General features: G+C 54.7%; 1 protein-coding gene across 2 annotated transcripts in view; it reads left to right on the top strand.

Moving 5' to 3' along the window:
• Positions 1–267: 267 nt before the first annotated feature.
• PFKP (phosphofructokinase, platelet) overlaps positions 268–20,462 on the top strand; it is a 69,617-nt gene continuing 49,422 nt past the window's right edge. Inside the window, exons 1-2 of one of the 2 annotated variants that reach the window (XM_003257579.4) lie at positions 268–506; positions 14,852–14,925. In XM_003257579.4, the coding sequence (XP_003257627.2) occupies positions 395–506; positions 14,852–14,925 (186 nt within the window). In that variant the 5' untranslated portion in view covers positions 268–394. Of the gene's footprint in view, positions 507–2,324; positions 2,343–14,851; positions 14,926–20,462 lie in introns of those variants that run through there. The other variant, XM_030819366.1, reaches the window with a different exon arrangement.

Here is a 20,462-nt window from a genome sequence, read left to right as displayed (position 1 = left end):
TCTGGAGCCCCCAACCAGAGTCCTCCAGCCCACCTGCGAGGCTCGCGCACCTGCGACGCGGCCCCACCAGCAGGGACCCCGCCCACCTGTGGCGCTATCCCCGCCTCTGCCACCTCCCCCACCGCTAGCGCGGCCCCCACCTACGACGACCCCCGCGTAGGTGGTCCTGCCCACACCCGCCCCGGCCCCGGCCCCCGCCCCCGCCCCTACCCGCGCCCGCGCCGCCACCCCCGCATCCCCTCCCGTACGCTCGGGCCCCGCCCGTCACCGCCCATTGGCTCTGGGGCCGGGCGGGGGCGCGGGCTGGGCGGCGGTTCTGAGTCGGGCGCGCGCGGGCAGGGTCCCCATTGCCTGCTGCGCACCCGGACGGGTGGCTCCCCTCGGCCTCCTAGCCATGGACGCGGACGACTCCCGGGCCCCCAAGGGCTCCTTGCGGAAGTTCCTGGAACACCTCTCCGGGGCCGGCAAGGCCATCGGGGTGCTGACCAGCGGCGGGGATGCTCAAGGTGCGCGCCCCCCTCCCGGCGGCGAGGGAGGGACGGACGGAGCTGGGGAGAACCGGGCGAAGGCGATGGGGGGACTGGAGAGAAGAGGGGGGAAGCGATGGGTGGGACCCGGGGAAAGGTGGGGAAGCGATGGGGAGAACCGGGGAGAAGAGCGGGGAAGCGATGGGGAGAACCAGGAAGAAGCCCGCGCCCGGAAGCGGCAGGGGTACCTGCGGGGCGGCATGAGCCCGCGAGGCAGCCCCGGGGTCCTTGCCTGGTGGGGTGGGGGAGGAAGGGACATGGCGGTAGGAACCTCCATCCGGAAGATCAGTGAGCTTTCCACCTCCGGTTTATGTTTTAAATTGAACCTGGCAGAGGGAGTCGCCTGGAGCGTCCTCGGGAGTCGCTCTGCCTCTGAGCTGTAGGACGGGGCCGGGCGTCCCCTCCGAAGCGTGGGTACAGCGCGATCACTTCCTATGTGCCCCCCGCCCCCCAACTCCACCCCACGCCACCCCCTGGAATGTCGAGGAAGAAACGGTGGGTCCCCGCGCGCCTCCTGTCGCCTCGTGCCCCGCGCGGCGTGGGCGGGGTCCCGGCTGCTGCAATGCGGGACGCGGCGGGGGTGCGCGGGGTTCCCGCCTGGCGTCTCCGGGGCGGTCCGGCAGCCCCTCGCGTTTCCGCTGGGAGATTTTAAAAAAGGGTTTCCTGCGCTTGCATGTGCTGTCGCCTTCCGGCTCGTGACAAAACCGAAAACCAAAATGGGTCCCAGGCCCTCCCCGCCAGCCTCCGCAGACGGGAAGGATCAGGAAGCGGGGACTCCGGGATGTCAGCGGCGCCGCGGCGCGGGCTCCGGGCTTCCCTGCCCTGCAATGTGGAAGCTGCTCTCTAGGAGGGGCCAGAGCCTGGGCCCACGGACGCGGGCGCGCCGGGAGGATATTTAACATTGAAGAGCGGAAAGTGGCGGAGAGTCGGCGCGCCCCAGGCCCCGGGTGCACGTGGGGGCGCCGGTGCCCGGACGGTGGAGCGTCCGGATTCGTGCAATCCCTGGCGGGTAGATCGGCGCTTCCCAGGCAAACGCAACCTGGGAGCCTTAGCGATCGCGCAGGCTGGAGATGCGACGCGCCCCGAGCTGGGTTTTGATTTTTATTTTCCCGGTTCCTCCTGCCGCAGATGCGTGGAAAGGCCCGGATGGCGGATTTCCTCCCGTTTCGGGACCGCGCACTGCACAGGGATGAAGCGGGGAGGCGTCCCCCGCCCACGGCGCCGGTGACCTTCCCTTTGCCCTTGAGCGCGCGGGGCGGGCGCGGGTGCCGCAGGTTGAGGCGCTGTGGGCGCCGCCCCGCCCGCCGCGAGCGCCTACGTGATGCCCGGCCCGTCGTCTCCACGTGCCCCGGCCCCGACACCCGTGCGCCGCGCGCTCCCCGGGACCACGGCGCAGCCTCCCCAGGCCCAGCGCCCCCCGCGGGAGACCCGGGTGGCAGCGCCAGGCCCTGCCCCGCAGCCCGCCCCCCAGCGCCCCTGGGAAGTGCTCTGGCGTTAGCATTCCAGTAAAAGGACCCCAGCATCAGCGTTCCTCCAGCAGGGTTGGGTTCTCAGAGAAAGAAAACGTGATGCAGCAGAGGCTGGGACTGGAGAAATAGAGTGAAGTGGAAATAGTCTGGCCCGCGTGACTTAAACCGGCCCTGAGATGTGCGGGTACGAATGGAGCCGCCCTGGGGTCGGGATAGGACCCAGAGTTGGCTTCTCGGTCAAAGGTCTTCAGAAGCAGAGGGAGCACCTTGAGTGACCTTACCTGGGCCGCGAAAGACAAGAAACCTTTGGCACAGGAAGAGGAACTGATCTCTGGAGGCGACCAGGGTGGGTGGAAAGTCAGGGTTTCAAGGTTATTTTGGAATTTAGGTGCTGTGGGCCCTGCACGGTGGCTCATGCTTGTCATCCCAGTGCTTTGGGAGGCCGAGGCAGGAGGATCGCTTGAGCCGAGGAGTTCCAGAGCTGCCTGGGCAACATAGTGAGACTCTGTGTCTACAAAAAAAATAAAAAAGAAAGAAAAAAAATTAAGGTGCTGTATGCGGAAAATATTTATGGGTCATTCTTTTGAGCTCCATGTCCAAAAGCTTGCTAAAATGCGTGGGAGTTCGTGTACAGGCATGTGAGATCCGGATATATTGGCAGAATTGCGATGTTCTCTGTTACCCTGGTTTTGCCACTTGGGAGGAGTTAGACATATTGAAGGTTAGTAAGTCCACGCGTCTTCTCTTCTGGGGAAAAAGGTACTTTGGAAACCAATACTATGTGGGAACGCGGCTTGGTTGGTGCAGCCTCGGGTTAATAGGAGACAGCTGCCCTCAGCTCTGCAGGTGGCATCAAATATGGTGGCCTCAAGCCCACATCGGTCACACCTGGGCTGTCCCTGGGGAAGCCCGCCATGGCGGGTCGCCTGGGCATTCTTTCCCTGGCAGAGCTGAAGTCACAGTTTTTTTGTAGACTCTGTAAAGAGCCTTCGGTGATAGGATCTTGAACCTGCTAGAGCATTGGGACGCATCTCTTTTAAGGAAGTTCCCCTCCAGGTGTGCTCAGAGGGCCTGGTCTTAGCTGCCACGGATTTACAAACCCTTACAGTAAGTAGGTTATCCCTTGAGAATTTATCTGTGTGCCCCCATTCTTTTACCATTTTACTCTGATTCTATTAGTACTTGATTTTCCCTGACATAGAAGACTATTGCCTGTAGCTACAGATGAGAGAACACATTCACATTCACGTATTAATTTCAGGAGAATTTTCTGTCGGATGTGAAATTATGGTAAAATTCCATATATTAAGATAACCATAGCTACCATTTGTTGAAAACATTTTGTATTCTAGGAGCTTTACACTTCTTATCTCCAACCCTAAATACATGATCCCAAGAGAGGCACATTTTCCCAAGAGGTCCTCATTTTCGAAGTGGGGAGAAAGACTCACAAACAAAAGTAACTTAGGTAAGGGCGTGAGGTGCATATGTGATTGTGATAGGAGCAAAACAGATCTTAATTCCAAATATTGTACTCTCCCGTAGACCACGAAGAGTACTTAGGTCTGGCTCTGTCACCCAGACTGGAGTGCAGTGGTGCCATCATAGCTCACTGCAGCCTCAAACTCCTGGGCTCAAGTGATCCTCCTGCCTCAGCCTTCTGAGTAGCTGGGAAGACAGGAATGCACCATCATGACCAGCTAATTTTTATTTTTATTATTATTATTTTCGTACAGACAGGATCTCACTATGCTGCTGAGAGTGGCCTTGAACTCCTGGCCTCCTCTAGTGATCCTCCTGCCTTGGCCTCCCAAAGAGCTGGGGCTACAGACATGAGCCATCATCTCCACCATCTCCACCATGTTTTTCAGGGGACTTTCTTGGTGAAGCTGCTTAATCTAGTTAATGCTCAAAAGTGAGCAAAACCCGACTTGCCCAAAATTACACAGATATTCTTTGGGTGGTTTTGTTAGGGGTACGGAAAATGCCTTTTTATAGTGATAGGAGTCCAGGTGGCAAAAATGATATTAAGGCTTAATACCAATATGGTGGGCGGCTTTTTCTTCCCTCAGTAGAGTTCATATTATTTAATTATAAGATACAATTGAAAATCTCTTTTCTGTATTCCTGACTCCCCAGGCCTTGAATGAAGAAAGTATTTCTCACGCTGTTTTTTTTGTTTGTTTTGTTTGTTTGTTTTTTCTACTTCTTTGGATATCTACTGTCTCAGGCTGTTTTTTTTTTTTTTCTTCTGCCTCTTTGTGTATCTTCTGTTGTCCCAAGACATGTCTGGAAACTTAAGCTGATTTTCACTCAACCTAAAATAAGCTCCATAGCCCTGAATGGCGGACTCCGCATGACTAAGTCCCCACCGCCACAGAACACTGTGCCACACACCAAGAGTGACTCATTGTCTTAGTCACAGGTTGTGGCTTCTGCAGGGCCTGGTGCCTGAGCTGAGTGTACTGGGAAGTCCAGGTGCATCCTCAGGGTAGGCTGGATGTGAAAGCTGCGTCCCTTTTGCCTGTGGTGAGGTGAACATCAATATGGTATTTATAGAAAGTCCACCTAAATTGAGTAAGTACAAACCTTTCCAATCCTAGTGAGAATAACTAGCGTTAATGACTCTTTGTTGTGTGGCAGGCCCTCAGTGATCCTGGGCAATGACTCATCCCCACTTTACGCATGAGCATGGGGCGCCTGAGGTGCACCAGCTTCCCTGAGTTCACAGAGCTCCATGGTGGGGCCGGGCCCTGTGGCTGCAGCAGGGATGTTCGGGGCTGCGTGTACCTGCGTCTTCACTGGTGTCTTTCCCGTGCCCAGCACCATGCCTGGCACTTGGCAGGAATGCAAGTGTTTGCTGCCCGCCTCCCGCCTGGCATCTCTACTGAGGAGCAGGAAACCAGGGATTCTAGCTGTCTTCTTCGTTCATGAAGTCCTTTAGAGGAATTCAACCCTCTCTAATTAAAAGTATCCAATATCCTCAGGTCAATATGTGTAAACTGTTAAGACCTCAAGATTAGAACCTTAAAACCGAAGTCAGAAGTGTGAGGTTTCAATTGACTGGACATGCATGAGGTCAATGACACACATATTTATTGGACACCAGGCGTGAGTCCCACATGGGCACCTTTGGTGTCTGAAGCAATGCTGGCTTCGGAGCCCAGTAGGGTGGAAGGGGAAGCTGAGAACAGTGCCATTTCGCCTCACACAGCTCTGGGCCCCTTACCTTCCTGTGCACACACATTCTTGGATGGGATCTTTTCAGTGTAAAGTGCAGTAATTAATTTTGCAAAAATTACTGGGTCTGGGAGGCAGTGTGTTGGAATGATGGTGTCACCCCTTGGCACAGTGGAAGATTTGTGTAATGGCATCATTTTCTGTGAATGCAGACTGCTTTGTGTGCCATACTCGAATGACCCTTCGAAGCTAGACATTTTGTCATCTTTCAAAAGAAGCATGTTTTCCCCCTTGGTTACAGAAAGCTGAAAGCTTTTGATACAGGACTCCAACCTGTTATCGGGGAGAATTAGGGCTCTTTAAATAAGCTCTACCAGTCTGATGGGCCATCAGAAGCAATTAAAATTAGAAAGGTGAAGATACGGTAACATGGTCAGGGCAAATATCAGGATACCAGATTGCACGTTCACAATGGCGTTTCAGCTAAGAACGTGCGGGTGAATATAGAACAGAGGGCCGTATGTCAGTAGTTGGGTTCCGTTTTGTGTTTCTTTTCCACAAATCCTTTCTGGTGTTGTGTTTTTGTTTATTAGAGAGTAGCTGCCCAAAGGCTGCAGTTTCCCTCTCCACTCCTTGGTTCTCTCCATCTTCACCCCCAACTCCCAGTCCTTTGTTTGGAATTACAGTCACTGTGCTTGTCAGGATGTAAGAGGCAACCAGGCACATGGCAGACCAGAGCACTGAGAGGCAGAGACTTATGTATAGGTCCTGGCCCTGGCCCTGCTGTCTCGAGTGCTAGATAGGGTCTCGATGTTTTCCTCTGCAGAATGGAGGCATCACTCGGTCTCTATCTTCTCTCCCTGTCTCTCTTCCCTCCCCTCTTCCCTAACACACATCCACAGTGAAAGTGTTCAGGAGGCAAAAGAGAAAAGGCTGGACTGTGCTGGGACCCCCAACCCCAGGGCCCATGTGCCATCTTCCCAGCCTTCGTGTGCCCAGAGACGCCTCGGGGAGCCTGCGGAGGTGTAGATCCTGACTGTGGGTCCGAGTGAGGCTCCAACTCTCAAGGGGAGGGCACTGGTGCTGCTGGTCCCCCTGGGGCCAGTGGGGCGGTTTGCAAATCGGGCAGATCAGCTTCTCCACTTCTCCAGGTTTCCCCAACGTGAGATGCTCCCAGGAGTCCCGTGGGATTGTTTTCTGACTTTGACCAGGATTTTGATAGAGAAGATTCATTAATATAGGACCCCTTGTCTAAACGTACATATGTAAATGATCTGATCCGAAGTTTTCTGAATGGAAAATGATTGAAAGGGTGGCATGCAGTAGCCTCGGGGAGTCAGTCCTTCATATCTTTTCAGCTGTGTCTTACTATAATTAAGATTTTGGTTCTGTGTGTGTTGTTTTTTTTTTGAGACGGGGTCTCGCCCTGTTGCCCAGCCTGGAGTGCAGTGGCTTGATCTGGGCTCACTGCAACCTCTGCCTCCTGGGTTCAAACAATTTTCCTGTCCCAGCCTCCCAAGTAGCTGGGATTACAGGCATGTGCCACCATGCCCACCTGATTTTTTTTGTATCGTTAGTAGAGACGGGGTTTCACTGTGTTGGTCAGGCTGGTCTTGAACTCCTGACCTCAAGTGATCTATCTGCCTCGGCCTCCCAAAGTGCTGGCATTACAGGCTTGAGCCACTGCACCCAGCCTTATTTCTGTGTTTCTGTAATCACTGTGCATGTTAACGGACCGCCTTGGATGAGTCAGGGCAGGAGTTTGGCAAAAGAACCAGGCCCTTTCCGCCTGGAGCTCTGACTCCTGTGGTGAGGCGTGGGTACGATGTGCCTGTAGCCCGACCTGAGAAGAAAAGCTCCTGTCTTATGAAAGGGCCCAGGGGAACCTCTGGTTGGGGCCCTTTGACCTGACCTGACAGTGAGGGAGGAGTCCCTAGAGGAGAGTGGCCCAGGGGAGGACTTTGGCTTTGCCTTGGGTGAACTGGGAAGCAGGTGGAGGGAAGCAGATTGACTGTCTCCAATAAGGGTGGCTTTGTGGAGAGGAGAGGAGGGGAGGGGAGGCCATGAGTTTAGGGTCTCACAAGGAGCAGGCCATAGATGGAAGGTTATGGGGTGGGGCACGTGGCAGGGCAGCCCTGTGCCCACAGACACATCCCACCGAGGGGACCCAGAGACGTGAGTGTGTCAGGGCGTGGGGTAAGTGGGCACTCAGCCATTACAGCTGGAAGGCAGAGCATGTGAGCTGCAACAGACACAGGCAGGTGGGGGTTAAAGGAGAATCTTCATAGCAGTGCTTAGAATAGCAAAAAGTGGGAAGACCAGCAAATAATTATCAATAGGAGATTAATTAATTCCATTATGGCACCTGGAATGTGCCAAGACCAGCTCGGTCAGGGAGACCCTAACCCAGTGGCGCTAGAGGAATTAAAGACAAACATACAGAAATATAGAGGTGTGAAGTGGGAAATCAGGGGTCTCACAGCCTTCAGAGCTGAGAGCCCAGAACAGAGATTTACCGACATATTTATTAACAGCAAGCCAGTCATCAGCATTGCTTATATAGATATCAAATTAACTAAAAGTATCCCTTATGGGAAATGAAGGGATGGGGCGAATTAAAGGAATAGGTTGGGCTAGGTAACTGCAGCAGGAGCATGTCCTTAAGGCACAGATCTCTCATGCTATTGCTTGTGGCTTAAGAATGCCTTTAAGCGGTTTTCCACCCTGGGTGGGCCAGGTGCTCCTTGCCCTCATTCCCGTAAACCCACAACCTTCCAGCTTGGGCGTTAGGGCCATTAAGAACATGTTACAGTGCTGCAGAGATTTTGTTTATGGCCAGATTTTGGGAGGCCTGCTCCCAACAGAACGGAAGGAATTTTTGTCAGCGTTTAATAAGGAGCTTTGTGCTGGTTGAAAGTCAAGAGGTACACAGTATACTCAAGGGCAGTACTGAAGAGCCGATTCCAGAGCAGCTTTCCCCCTGGGGCCGGTGGGGCAGTTTGCAAATCCAGGCAGATCAGCTTCTTGGAGGTTTCTCCAACGGGAGAATCTCCCAGGAGCGAGGCTTGCATGTGGCTGGCCTGTGTTACTTCCGCAATTTTAAATGATCTAGTTGCCACATTAAAGAAAGGCAGGGCAGGGGGCCGGGAGTGGGGGACACTGGGTGCCATGACTCACGTCTGTAATCCCAGCACTTCGGGAGCCCAAGGCAGGCGGATCACTTGAGCCCAGGAGTTTGAGGCCAGCCTGGGCAACACGGCGAGAGCTAGTCTCTACAGAAAATACAAAACAATTAGCCGGGCGTGGCGGTGCACACCTACAGCTCCAGCCCCGTGGAAGGTTGAGGTGGGAGGATTGCCTGAGCCTAGGAGTTGGAGGCTGCAGTGAGCTGTGACTGCACCAGTTCACTCCAGCCTGGGCAACAGAGTGAGACCCTATCTCAAAAAAAAAAAAAAAAAAAAGTAAAAAACTGGCAAGAGCAAAAACTATATTTTATATTCCACCCACTATTTTGATAACAATCAATTATTGTAGATTATTAATATTTTACACTGTTTTCCATAGTAAGTCTTTGAAACCCAGTGTGTAAAGAAGCTTAAAGCACATCTCCATGTGGACGGGACGCACGTGGCCAGCGGCTCCTCTGAGGGACAGTGTGGTCATGGCAATGAGTGGCGTGTGCTGCCTGTATTTAAAAGGTCCCCATGTGGGTGTTTCTGCGAAGGCTCTGAGGGATGTGCAGGGGAGGGCCAACACTGTCCCAGCCATGCAGAGGACCCTGGAATGCAGCACGCTGCCACCGCGCCCCCGCCCCAGCCCCTCTGCTGCCTGAGCTCTTTCCCAGATGTCCATTTGGCTAACCTCCCTCACCTTCTTCCCTTTCCTTCTTTCTCCAAACGTCACTCTCAGGCAGGTCTGCAGGCTCTCCGATTGTCAATGGCAGCCCCTCCCTGTCCTCCACACCCTTAACACCCCCCACCCGCTTGTTATTTTTCTCCTTAGCACTTACGGCCATCCATCCATGGGCATCATGCATTTGTTCACCATATTTCTTGCTTTCGGGTCTCTCCTGATCGGAACAAGCTGCGCCAGGGCCAGAGGCTTCCCGTCTTGTCACCGATGCATCCACACGGCGCCCGGCAGAGGTGGCGCGTGGGGCACCCCAGCTGGACAGCGGGCCGGTGGTTGAGTGAAGAGCCCTACAGATTTATCTCAAGCCCTCCCCTGACCCTACTAGAAAACACGGTGGTCTGCACAGTCCAGGAGGTCAGAGAGGCCCCCTGGCTCGATGACTTTGAACTGGCAGGGGTCGGGAGGGAACAGCACCTTGACAGAATCCCCCTTTGGCATCCCACCTACCCATGCCTACGTAATCCCTACATTATCAAAGGAAAGACCCCTAGAAGGAGCTTTGGCAGCAGGAGTGAGATCAGAGCGCTGTAAGCTCATTTTCTAACAAACCAGCGGGAGGAGTCGGCAAACTGACTTTATTTCTCAAAAAGAATTTATGCATTGAAATTAACAAGTGAGTGATCAGGAGTGTGGGAAAATTCAGGAAAAGTGGTTCAGTGCTGTGAGAGAGGGCAAGGCAGGGAGCTTTATTACTCCAGACAATGGAGGAGGTAAAAGGATAGACCCAGATTATTTCATTAGAGTTCATCTATTCTTTCTTTTTTTTTTTTTTTTTTTGAGACGGAATCTCACTTGGTCACCAGGCTGGAGTACAGTGGCGCAACCTCGGCTCACTGCAACCTCCGCCTCCCGGGTTCAAGCAATACTCCTGCCTCAGCCTCCCGAGTAGCTGGGACTACAGGCGCATGCCACCAAGCCCGGCTAATTTTTTTTTTGTATTTTTAGTAGAGACGGGGTTTCACCGTGTTAGCCAGGATGGTCTCGATCTCTTGACCTCATGATCTGCCCGCCTCGGCCTCCCAAAGTGCTGGGATTACAGGCGTGAGCCGTCGCGCCCGACCTATTCCTTACTTTTTAAAAAAAAAAATGCAATTTAGATTTTATCAGAGCAGTGTATGTCATATGAAGAAAGTGATTGAATATGGTCAGAGGAACGACCTCATATTTCCTATGAAACCACTCCCTCATTATCTCCAACTTTATTTTTGGTTCTCATGACAAGATTATCACTTCCCTGAAAACTGGGGTTTTTGCAAATTATGAAGAGGTTTTTTCCAAATGTTCTTCTTCGGTAGGAAGATGTTATTTTCTCCTGGAAATCCTTGGGTTGGGCTCCCAAAACCAAAACAAAACGAGATGGATTAGCCCCAGGATGCCTGAGCTATTCAGACAATCTGTGGCTTGAGGGTGAAGTGAAAGACTCTGAAACTGCCCTTTGTCCCTTAATGGCTGTGTGCCAGGGCCCACGGACAGCCTTAAGGAAATGGTGAAACAGGTGATGTTTACCTGTGAGGCTGAAAGCCCACGTTGCGAGGCTGTGAAAGCCCTCATTGCAGATGTGCACGTCTGCCCACATTGCAGGTGTGCATGTCTTCGTCCCTGTCCTGTGGGTGACAGAGCCCACCAGTAAATGCTGCTGTATTTCCCCCTTGCTTTTCATTCACCAGTGTTCTCCTCCCTCCAAACCCCTCACTGAATGTTCCTGGGGCTTCCTTGGGTTTCACCTTGCTGGGCCCAGCAGGAGGGAACTGATTTGCAGTCCTCACCGTTCAGAAGTTCAGAGGGAGGGCTTAGAACCAAACAGGCTCCACTCCCAGGCAATTAAATGAGCATCTGGCCTCAGTAGGCATTATTGTCCTTCAAGTTCCCATTGGTGACTCTAAGGCACAGGCATTGTAATAGAGGAAATTAGGAAGGCTTGAAAGTTTAAATGAAATAAAACTAGGGTTTACACTGCAGCTTCACTGCTTACTAATGTTGTTACTTTCCAGTAATCAGTTTATCCCCCTCAGAGCCTCAGCTTTCTCATCCCTCCAGAGAGGTGTCAGGAGCTCTGCAGGCTTCCTGTGAGAATCATCCAGGCCAGGGCTCTGGCTGTGTGTGTGAAGTCAGCAAGGGACACCCTACTGGGCCCCACCGAGTGCTGCCAGCCAGCCCCTGAGCTCCAGGAGGACATGTGAATAAAAGCCCTTTGCAATGTAGGGCTCCATCCCACCAATACATAAGTGAATAGAAGTCCTTTCAGGACCTAGAATTGTCTCTCTTTAAAAGTGTGGTGTTCCTGGAAATCCATACCCAGCTCTCCAAGGGGGTGGGGCTCATGTGGCCCTTACTTCCTTTGTGTTTTTTCTCCTGCTGTGGGGTGGTGTCACTTTCCAGGCGGGTGCAGGTGAACCCAGGGGTGGGGACGGGGAGAATCCGGCAGGGACTTAGCGACTGAGTTTAGTGCTGGGCTGCATTTTTACTCTGCACAGGAGTCTCCTGGGGCCACCTTGTGTATCATGTCCAGCTTTTTTTTTTTTGAGACAGTCTCGCTCTGTCACCCAGGCTGAAGTGCAGTGGCATGATCTCAGCTCACTGCAAGCTCCACTTCCCAGGTTCACGCCATTCTCCTGCCTCAGCCTCCCAAGTAGCTGGGACTACAGGCGCCCACCACCATGCCTGGCTAATTTTTTTTTTTTTTTTTTTTTTTTTTTTTGAGACAGAGTCTCGCTCTGTCACCCAGGCAGGAGTGCAGTGGCGCGATTTCGGCTCACTGCAAGCTCCGCCTCCCGGGTTCACACCATTCTCCTGCCTCAGCCTCCCGAGTAGCTGGGACTACAGGCGCCCACCACCGCGCCCAGCTAATTTTTTGTATTTTTAGTAGAGACGCGGTTTCACTGTGGTCTCGATCTGCTGACCTCGTGATCCACCCGCCTCGGCCTCCCAAAATGCTGGGATTACAAGCGTGAGCCACCGCGCCCGGCCCATTTTTTTTGTATTTTTAGTAGAGACGGGGTTTCACCATGTTAGCCAGGATGGTCTCGATCTCCTGACCTTGTGATCTGCCCACCTCGGCCTCCCAAAGTGCTGGGATTACAGGCGTGAGCCATTGAGCCCAGCCTCATGTCCAGCTTTTAAGAATTTTATTCCTTCTGCTATATCTTTCCACTTAACATTTTCTAAAATCCCCGAGTTCTTTATCATTCCTTTATGAGAGACCGGTGGGAACGAGGTCTTCGGAGAGCAGGGGGGGAAGAGGAGCAGGGATGAGGGGCCGCCATTGGGTCTTAGTTGTGCTCGTGCATCACCTGCTTCCCAGTGTTGGCACGGGCTGTGTTTGATGGTTAATTCGTCCATCAGAGTGACCGTAGCGTAAGGTCCTGGAACCAGAGCCGTGCGTCGACCCTTCGAGTTGAAGAGTCCAGGCACTGCCGAGCCCGGCCATGGGAGAGATGGGCAAGGATCTCCCACAGGTGCGAGGCCAAGGGGGCGGGAGGCTCTGTCCTGCCAGGAATAAATGGAATCAGGTGGGAGGCAAGCCAGGCCCTCTTCCTGGGAGGTGCCAGAGCTGAGGAGGAAGAGCGTCCGAGCAAGAGCGCTGGTGGGACTGCCACCAAGGTTCAGGAGCAGGGGCCTCGAGTGCTGCCAGACAGGTGGGAGGTCCGTGGGGCATGGCCGGGAGCTCAGGGGAACGGGTTTTCTTCCCGTAGTCCCAGGAACCTGGAGGAATGCGGTCATATTCATGCTTTAGAAGAGAACACTGCTGGGCGCGGTGGCTCAAGCCTGTAATCCCAGCACTTTGGGAGGCCGAGGCGGGTGGATCACAAGGTCAGGAGATCGAGACCATCCTGGCTAACACGGTGAAACCTCGTCTCTACTAAAAATACAAAAAATTAGTCGGGCGTGGTGGTGGGCGCCTGTAGTCCCAGCTGCTCTGGAGGCTGAGGCTGGAGAATGGCGTGAACCTGGGAGGTGGAGCTTGCAGTGAGCCGAGATTGCGCCACTGCACTCCAGCCTGGGTGAAAGAGCGAGACTCCGTCTCAAAAAAATAACAAGTGTGAAACTCGCACAGCCCAGCAGCAAGGCACCGGCCCCATACCCAGCTCTCCAAGGCGGTGGGGCTCATGTGGCCGTTACTTCATTTGTGTTTTTTCTAAACAATATATTCATAAACTATTTGCGTAAAAGCAAACGAAAGAGAAAAAGCTGTTGTAATCCTTCTGGCCACAGTGTGGCGCACGTCAGAGGGAGTCAGGGATTCGGGGGCAGTGTTGGGAGCAGGTGTCAGTTGTGTAGGCAGGAGCCAGCGAGGGTGTTAGCAGCATTCAGCGCCAGCGACAGAGAAGAAAGTTGTGCTGTTCGGCAAGAGAGAGGTTACAGTGGGAGGAGGAAATGATCAGGGTGAGATGACCTGCATTTTGAAATGCTGAGTTTGATGTTCTTGAGAGATGGCCACCAGTTAATCAGCAGGTCATTCGAATTCTTTGTGTCATAAGCTAGATTTGAATATAAAGTAAATAAGAATATGTAAAATATATATGCCTACATATACATACATGTTAGATACATAGCAAACATGCATTTACCTCTAAAATATGTATCCCCAAGGTTTTTCAGCCAAATAGCTATTCTCATTCAGAATTGTCAACTGTCAGAGGCAATGGTGACTCCAGCATCGCTGACCTGGCCCAGTGTAATTGAAGATTTTTCTAAGCGTCTTCTGAGCCAGTCACCGTCCGAGTGCACATAGCCTGCCTCTGTCACAGATGCCCCTGCAGGACCACAGTCCTTTCATTTGTGGTTTATTGTCTGGAAACATCACTGGCTTCATGGCCCACGAACTGCAGCATCTTGAGTTCTGACAGCTGTTTCTGAAATTTAACTGTGTGGAGGAGGAAGCTTGGTGCCCTCAGGTGTGTGTGGGAGCAAAGGCACTGAAGGCTCAGGTGCTCCTCATCCTTAAGAAGCAGCGCTGCATGGCTGTGGGTGCGGCCCTAGTGCCTTTTCGCCCCTCTCCCGATGAGCCTGAGCTCGTTAGCCACGACAGCAAGACAGACCCTCCAGGCCCAGAGGTTCTTCCGAGACACTAGTGGCTTCAGCTCCCCCAAATCCAGCCGCAATGGAGAGCTCCATGGAGGCTAACAGACTTATGATACATTGTAAGCAGACTTATGATACATTGTAAACAGACCTACATGATGATACATTGTAAACAGACCTACATGATGATACATTGTATAACACTGTTCTTCTCAAGGGGGGCCTCCCTTTATCTTCATGAGGTACGGTTATTTGTAACATGCCGGTTTCTTTTAACTTTACTGATAATAAAATTGCATGACTTGTTTTCTGTTGAAACCCATTGCCTATTTTTTTTTTTTTTTACAGTGGTAGTTGGTGATGCAGTAATCCATTTTTCATCTCCTTCTCAAATCACACACACACAGAAGTTGGCTAGCTGCAAATAAACACCTATTCTGCACTTCGTTTTGCAGTTGGACGGAGTGGCCTACAAATTTGTACCAAGTCCAGGCAGTGATGTTTTGAACTGGAAGTACCCTGGGCTCTCTGATTCAGCCTGGGCATGGGGGCACCTTGCGTTACTTTGGCTGTTTCTTTTAGTCCTTACCCTAATCCCAGAGGAGTGTGTGTACCCATTTCTCATATTAGGAGATGAGGCATTGAGGGGTTATGAAATGGACCCACGGTCATGGGTAATTAGTGGCAGAGCCAGAATTGCCCCGGGCTCTTCAGTAACTCTTGCTCCTGTTTCCACTGCAGGTATGAACGCTGCCGTCCGTGCCGTGGTGCGCATGGGTATCTACGTGGGGGCCAAGGTGTACTTCATCTACGAGGTCAGTGTCTGCCCCTCGCCCCCTGTCGCTCTTCCTTCCACCTGCCCAGAGCCCTGCAGTCACCGGCGCCCACTCACCCCTTCCTCCCCCTGCTGAGCACAGCCCAAGAGGCGGGCAGGGGAGCCAGATCCTGCCAACCAGGCCCTTCCTCAGCCCACAGAAGCCCCTGGGAGGGGCTGTTTACACAGGCTGTGCCCGCTGGTCTCCAGGGACAGATGCCTGGTCTGCAAGTTTTTTGTTAGACAAGGGGAGAAAGGAGATGAGAGGGAGCCCAAAAAGCCATTTTCTTTTTTCCTTTCTTTTTTTTTTTCAGACAGAGTCTTGTTCTGTTGTCCAGGCTGGAGTGCAGAGGCATGATTTTGGCTCACTGCAACCTCCCGGGTTCAAGCAATTTTCTGCCTCAGCCTCATGAGTAGACGGAATTACAGGTGCCCGCCACCACACCCAGCTACTTTTTTGTATTTTTAGTACAGAAGGGGTCTCACCATGTTGGCTAGGCTGGTCTCAGAGTCCTGTCCTCAAGCTATCCACCCACCTTGGCCTCCCAAAGTTTTGGTATTACAGGCATGAGCCACTGTGCCCGGCCACAAAAGGCCATTTTGATATCAACTTCCTGGTGTTGATTTACAGGATTAGAAATCAACCAATGATCTCTAATTGGTTGTATTGGTTGATTGGTTGTATTTGTCTGAGGCTCTTACTGCTGTAGAAGTGATTTATTAATTTCCATTGTAGGCTGAATTTGAATACACATTTAGGGAAATGAGGAAAAACAGCCACTTTGAGCTTTTCATCATTCATGTAAGGTGGAAACGATGCCTAGTGTCTGCTGATGTGTTAAATAGCAGGAGTGACTCCCTGTCAGCCGCTTTTGAAGTCCTGGCAACTTAAGACTAAAAAGTATTTGAAAGGAAGGCACCAATAGACTTTGGATCACAGTCTTGATTTCAGAAATTATTAGGAAAAATATGTAATGTTTAAATTGATAAAACATAGCTTTAAAAATGAGAAGGTATTTTTGTAAGTCACTTAATGCCTCCAAAATGGCTATTAGTGTTTTAGTCTGCTTTCCCTCAGTATGACATATGCAAAACACTGGAAGGAAACACACACGTTAGGGAAAGCATGGCAAACACGTTCTGTATACCGTGTTTTTGTTTACGATTATGCCACGATTTTCGCTACGTAGGTTCCACGACTGTTGCTTTAACTTATTTTATTTTATTTTTTGAGAGAAATCTGACTTTTGTCCCCCAGGCTTGAGTGCAATGGCTTGATCTTAGCTCACTGCAACCTCCGCCTCCCGGGTTCAAACGATTCTCCTGCCTCTGCCTCCCAAGTAGCTGGGATTAAGGTGCCTGCCACCATGCCCAGCTAATTTTTGTGTTTTTTAGTAGAGATGGGGTTTCACCATGTTGGCCAGGCTGGTCTCGAACTCCTGACCTCAGGTGATCTGCCCGCCTTGGCCTCCCAAAGTGCTGGGATTACAGGCGTGAGCCGCCGCGCCTGGCCAACTGTTGCTTTAAATGTCAACATACTGTCTCATTGAATTGATGCCTCATCGTTTATGATGGACCCTGTATTCCACCATTCCCGTGGTATTGCACTACGTAGCTTTCTCCCCGTTTTCTAAGCTATTGTAACACTGCAAGATCTATGTTAATATTCAAAGCGATTTGATGTTTTGTATTATTTAATACCTTGGTCCTGACTGAGCCAAAAAGGACAGTCATCATGATGGCTTGGGATGCTTCTTGCCTAAGTGATTCCTGAAACCTGTCCAGCCTCGTCCCAGCCCCGCGCAGGGAAGGCGGTGCACTAGCTCCCATGACGATGGATGCCGTGTGCCTCTGTGTGTGGCGGCCTTCTGAGCACTGGCAGGATTCCCCTGTCTGCTTTCTAAGCCCTGTTTCCCTTTGGTGAAATGGTTGTTGCTGTTATTCTTTGCTCATTTGTCTGTGTATCCATTTGTTTATCTTTTGCTGGAAAGAGGTTTTGTTGTTGTTGTTGTTGTTTTCTGTTTTTTGTTTGCTTTTATTAAATTAAACTGGTTATGTGGTTATTGTTTGTATTTATGCGATTTGGGCAATTTTAACGGTGGGTCTAGCCGGAGCATTCCCAGGCTGTTGTTGTTATCATTTTATATTTGGGTCTTTTTAAGGTCAGATTGCCCTTCTGAGTTTCTCTGCCTGGGCCCTGGCCCCAGCAGCAGCTGCCCCTTGCGCAGGGATGTGGAATGAGCACAGTAGACTCGGTCTCCAGCACAGTCCTCCACCCCTCCCAAGAGAGTCCTCCACCCCTCCCAAGAGAGTCCTCCACCCCTCCCCAAGAGAGTCCTCCACCCCTCCCCAAAATCCCCACCTCTCCCAGGAGTCTTCCCCCTCCCAGCACAGTCCTCCCCCCCTCCCAGGAGAGTCCTCCACCCCCTCCCCAGGAGAGTCCTCCACCCCCTCCCCAGGAGTCCTCCACCCCCTCCCCAGCACAGTCCTCCACCTCCTCCCAAGAGAGTCCTCCACCCCTCCCCAGGAAAATCCTCCACTCTCCCAGGAGAGTCCTACCCCCCCCACAGTCCTCCCCCTCCCCAGGAGAGTCCTCCACCCCTCCCCAGGAGGTCCCAGGAGAGTCCTCCACCCCCTCCCCAAGAGAGTCCTCCACCCCCTCCCCAGGAGAGTCCTCCACCCCCCTCCCCAGCACAGTCCTCCACCCCCTCCCCAGGAGAGTCCTCCACCCCCTCCCCCAGGAGAGTCCTCCCCCCTCCCCCACATCCCCCCCCCCCAGAGAGTCCTCCACCCCCTCCCCAGGAGAGTCCTCCACCCCTCCCCAGGAGAGTCCTCCACCCCCCTCCCCAGAGAGTCCTCCACCCCCTCCCCAGGAGAGTCCTCCCCCCCCCCCCCTCCCCACCCCCCTCCCCAGGAGAGTCCTCCACCCCCTCCCCAGGAGAGTCCTCCACCCCTCCCCAAGTCCCCCCCCCCCCCCTCCCCCCCCCCCCAGGAGAGTCCTCCCCCCCCCCCAAGTCCTCCACCCCCCCCCAGGAGAGTCCTCCACCCCCTCCCCAGGAGAGTCCTCCACCCCCTCCCCAGCACAGTCCTCCACCCCCTCCCCAGGAGAGTCCTCCACCTCCCTCCCCAGGAGAGTCCTCCACCCCCTCCCCAGGAGAGTCCTCCACCCCCTCCCCAGGAGAGTCCTCCACCCCCCTCCCCAGGAGAGTCCCCCCCCCTCCCCAGGAGAGTCCTCCACCCCCTCCCCAGGAGAGTCCCCCACCTCCTCCCAGCACAGTCCTCCACCCCCTCCCCAGGAGAGTCCTCCACCCGCTCCCCAGGAGAGTCCTCCACCCCCTCCCCAGGAGAGTCCTCCACCCCCCTCCCCAGCACAGTCCTCCACCTCCCTCCCCAGGAGAGTCCTCCACCTCCCTCCCCAGCACAGTCCTCCACCCCCTCCCCAGGAGAGTCCTCCACCCCCTCCCCAGGAGAGTCCTCCACCCCCCTCCCCAGGAGAGTCCTCCACCCCCCTCCCAGGAGAGTCCCCCACCCCTCCCCAGGAGAGTCCTCCACCCCCTCCCCAGGAGAGTCCCTCCCACACCTCCCCTCTCCCCAGGAGAGTCCTCCACTCCCTCCCCAGCACAGTCCTCCACCCCCTCCCCAGGAGAGTCCTCCACCCCCCCCCCCCCCCCCCCCCCCCCCCCCCCCCCCCCCCCCCCCCCCCCCCCCCCCTCCCCAGGAGAGTCCTCCCCCCCCCCCCCCCCCCCCCCCCCCCCCCCCCCCCCCCCCCCCCCCCCCCCCCCCTCCCCCCCCCCCCAGGAGAGTCCTCCACCCCCTCCCCAGGAGAGTCCCCCTCCCCCACCCCCCCTCCCCCCAGGAGAGTCCTCCCCCCTCCCCCTCCCCAGGAGAGTCCTCCACCCCCTCCCCAGGGAGTCCCCCCTCCCCAGGAGTCCCCACCCCTCCCCAGGAGAGTCCTCCACCCCCCCTCCCCACCCCTCCCACCCCCCCCCCAGGAGAGTCCTCCCCCCCCTCCCCAGGAGAGTCCTCCACCCCCTCCCCAGCACAGTCCTCCACCCCCTCCCCAGGAGAGTCCTCCACCCCCCTCCCCAGACCCTCCCACCCCCCCCCCAGAGTCCTCCACCCCCTCCCCAGGAGAGTCCTCCACCCCCTCCCCAGGAGAGTCCTCCACCCCCCCCCCTCCCCCCCCCCCCAGGAGAGTCCTCCACCCCCCTCCCCAGCACAGTCCTCCACCCCCTCCCCAGGAGAGTCCTCCACCCCCCTCTCCAGCACAGTCCTCCACCCCCCTCCCCAGGAGAGTCCTCCACCCCCTCCCCAGGAGAGTCCTCCCCCCTCCCCAGGAGAGTCCTCCACCCCCTCCCCAGGAGAGTCCTCCCCCCTCCCAGGAGAGTCCTCCACCCCCTCCCCAGGAGAGTCCTCCCCCTCCCCAGGAGAGTCCTCCACCCCCTCCCCAGGAGAGTCCTCCACCCCCTCCCCAGCACAGTCCTCCACCCCCTCCCCAGCACAGTCCTCCACCCCTCCCCAGGAGAGTCCTCCACCCCTCCCCAGCACAGTCCTCCACCCCCTCCCCAGGAGAGTCCTCCACCCCCTCCCCAGGAGAGTCCTCCCCCCCTCCCAGCACAGTCCTCCACCCCCTCCCCAGGAGAGTCCTCCCCCCTCCCCAGCACAGTCCTCCACCCCCTCCCCAGGAGAGTCCTCCACCCCCTCTCCAGCACAGTCCTCCACCCCCCTCCCCAGGAGAGTCCTCCACCCCCTCCCCAGGAGAGTCCTCCACCCCCTCCCCGGAGAGTCCTCCACCCCCCTCCCAGCACAGTCCTCCACCCCCCTCCCCAGGAGAGTCCTCCACCCCCTCCCCCACCCCCCCCCCCTCCCCAGCACAGTCCCCACCCCCTCCCCAGGAGAGTCCTCCACCCCCCTCCCCAGCACAGTCCTCCACATTTGCCAGTGTTTGGAGTCATTTTTTGATTGTCCCATTATTGAAAGGATTGACCCTGGAATGTACTGAGGAGAGGCCAGTGATGCCACCGCACATCCTACGATGGACAGGACCACACCCCACAAAGAATGGTCCAGACCCAAACGTTGGCAGAAACAAGGCCGAGGGACCCTGCACTAAGCCAAGGGCACGTTGTGTTTGGTTTGAATGTTGTTAGTTGGGGAGGGGTGGGGGGAGTGAGGCCGAGGGGAGTGTGAGCGCCTAATCTTGGATGCAGTCCCTGGCCCACTTTAATCTCTCTTGATGTAAGGGTTGTGTTTTTGTGGCAGTTGTCGGGTGTCTGATTCTTATTGGTCACCGTGTGCTGTAGTCGTTTCCTGGTGGGATTCAGATGTCCTCAGACCTGTGCCTGTCTGCATGGTATGTACCAGAATTAAGGAGTTGGTATGGAACACACTGGGAGGCCTACCCCAGAGGCCCTGGGCTTTCTCTGCTGTTTGTTTTTGAGACAGAGTCTCGCCCTGTGTCACCCAGGCTGGAGTGCCATGGTGTGATCTCGGCTCACTGCAACCTCCACCTCCCAGGTTCAAGCGATTCTCCTGCCT

This window comes from Nomascus leucogenys, chromosome 9 (assembly GCF_006542625.1).
Source record: "Nomascus leucogenys isolate Asia chromosome 9, Asia_NLE_v1, whole genome shotgun sequence".
Taxonomy (NCBI): domain Eukaryota; kingdom Metazoa; phylum Chordata; class Mammalia; order Primates; family Hylobatidae; genus Nomascus; species Nomascus leucogenys.
This window is presented reverse-complemented; position numbering and strand designations above follow the sequence as displayed.